The following is a 2645-nucleotide window of genomic DNA, read 5'->3' on the forward strand; positions in this document are numbered from 1 at the left end:
TAATTATCCATAATGGTATGGATAATTAAGTGAAAAATATTTAATTTACACTGATTATTATTGTTTAAACTATAATCGATTCTATCATTCTTAGAATATGATTTTAATTTTCCGGTACCTACTTAGAACTTCAATTGTTTTATATAAAAATATTTAACATATACTACTTTCCATAAAACTTTTTCTTTAAATACATGTCGGAAAACAAATTATAAAAATTATATATAAAATTTAAAATTATATATAAAATATATTATCAATTAAAAAACACATGTGTATTATACTAGATAATATATAATATTTTCATCTATATTATTTAAACCTACGTTAAATATAAATTTAAATTGATCTAAAAGAAAGTTTTACAGAACAATATTAATCCTCACCGCTTTGTCCGACTTACTGATCGGTTTAAGCGGTTTTTTCATCTAGCCTAATCCTAAATTAAATTTTGGATGGTTTAAAGATTTTTTTAGACTAATCAAGTGTGGCAGCTGGGGCGTCCAAAACTGCCCTATTCGACTTAATCCGGTAACTTAGACAGTAAATTTATAAATTTGTTAAATTTCAACTTTTATAATATATAATATAATGTTGATAAGATGTTTGATTGTGTATGAATAGGGAGAGAGGGATTAAACGCAGAGGAAACATTAAAGGTGGGAAGTTACAATGCTCTGTTGGGAAGTTCTCTGCCAAAGGAATTGAAGGCTTACAGATCAGAAGAAGAGACATTTGAATCATCACATGAAGCATTCAGATCAGCATTTCCACGTGGATTTGCATGGGAAGTGATTCAAGTGTATAGTGGACCACCTCACATTGCTTTCAAATTTAGGCATTGGGGCTTCTTTGAAGGACCTTTCAAGGGACATCTTCCTAATGGCAACATGCTTCACTTCTATGGCTTAGCAACTCTCAAGGTTACTTATTTCCATTATTTTGAAACAAACAATGCTTTTTATTTCAAAACTACAATCTTTTTTCTACGTATACTCTAATTCGATAAGTCAAAAATTAATTTATCGTAAATTTGAGTTTTATTTAAGAGTCTGCCACGAATTAATAAACTACTGCATATATAAAGAGAAATTCAAAATCCAAATACTTGTTTAAACGAACAAGTGAATTGATAACTCAATCAACTCAGATTTATTTTTTTGTTTTTTTGAACTACATATAAGTGAGGAATACTAGAATAATCGTAGTCCCAATTAAAGCAAGACATATACCATAACACAAGACATCACTTCAATTATTTGTTATATTAACTTAACTATCTCAATCTCTATGATGTTGGCATTGTCATCAAGAGAAGGATGGGCCACCAAACCTAGACACCTTTTGAGCATAATGACGTAGAATATGCCAATACAAAATTATTAAACTAAAGTATTTGACGTCGTCTTTTATAAATTCTTTTTCATTCAAAAAGCTGAGAGATTTGACTTCAGAACATAATATGAGTAATTTTGATATTCTGAAATTATATGTTACTTAAATATTATGTGACAACGTCTTTTGTTTAATTAGTACACACTAAAAATGTTAGAGTTTTATATTATTGTTTAATTAGATATTTATATTTATTAGACTAACTTGGTAAATGATTTATCAGTTTTTTTTTTCATATGAAAATATATGATTGAAAAGAATATTTTAAAAAGGTCCATGCTTTAATTTCCATCATCTTCTAAAATGATTAACACACTTACTCATTATTTAGTAATGGTTGTATACAATTTTCTACCTTGCCTACCTAAAATTACTCTTAATCCAAGCACACAATATGTAGGCACCAAAAGTGTCTATCCAAACTCATATTCTTCAATTATTTGCAACGTATATAATAATCATAAATATAAAAATGGCATTGTATATGAGAGAATAATTTGCACCATTTATTGACAAATACTACTTGGGAATTTCACTATTTATGATGATGATGAAGAATTATGTAATGTCAAATTAATGAGTCATAATTTATTAGCTCTAATTTCACTTGATATATATATATTTATATAGGTGGACAACTCTTTGAGAGTTGAAGAGGTGGAAGTTTACTATGACCCTGGGGAGTTACTTGGAGGCCTTATTTCAGGGGCGCACACAGAAGAGAAAAATAACACTAAAATTTCAGCTGCTTCTCAAGGATGCCCTTTCTCCACCAAATAATCTTTTTAAATAAAGTTTGTCTATCTTATGTGTGAATTATATCTGCCATTTGATCTAGCTATATATATGCCTTATTGAATTGATCAATTTTATGAGGAGTTATAGCTGAGAATAAGAGAAGAGAAAAGGTTTGGAATAATGACAAAATGATTTCCTTTCCATGAGTTTTAATTATTTTTTGAACGACAAAGTTAGAAAGGTAAAAAAAAAAATAGTCAAAATTTATTTTATTTAATATTTATTAATTCTTACGACAATTAATGAATATTAAATGAAATAAATTTTAGTTATTTTTGATTAATTTATTTTGATTACCAAATACCGTTTGTTAAAAATACGCAATTATATATCATATGTGTTATGTACTTGTATGTGCTGTCTTTTCTTTATTTATTATTTCATGTGTCATTATCCTAAGAGCACATGTTAAGATTATAAAAAAAAAATTATTGAAAATATAAAAGATTTAG

General features: G+C 27.3%; 1 protein-coding gene across 1 annotated transcript in view; it reads left to right on the forward strand.

The window, feature by feature from the left end:
* Positions 1-2346, forward strand: part of LOC107614404 (pathogen-related protein) — a 4116-nt gene extending 1770 nt beyond the window's left edge. The window contains exons 3-4 of the mRNA XM_016316615.2: positions 625-923; positions 2026-2346. Coding sequence (XP_016172101.1) covers positions 625-923; positions 2026-2175 — 449 coding nt within the window. The 3' untranslated portion in view covers positions 2176-2346. The remainder of the gene's footprint in view (positions 1-624; positions 924-2025) is intronic.

This window comes from Arachis ipaensis, chromosome B08 (genome assembly GCF_000816755.2).
Source record: "Arachis ipaensis cultivar K30076 chromosome B08, Araip1.1, whole genome shotgun sequence".
Taxonomy (NCBI): Eukaryota; Viridiplantae; Streptophyta; class Magnoliopsida; order Fabales; family Fabaceae; genus Arachis; species Arachis ipaensis.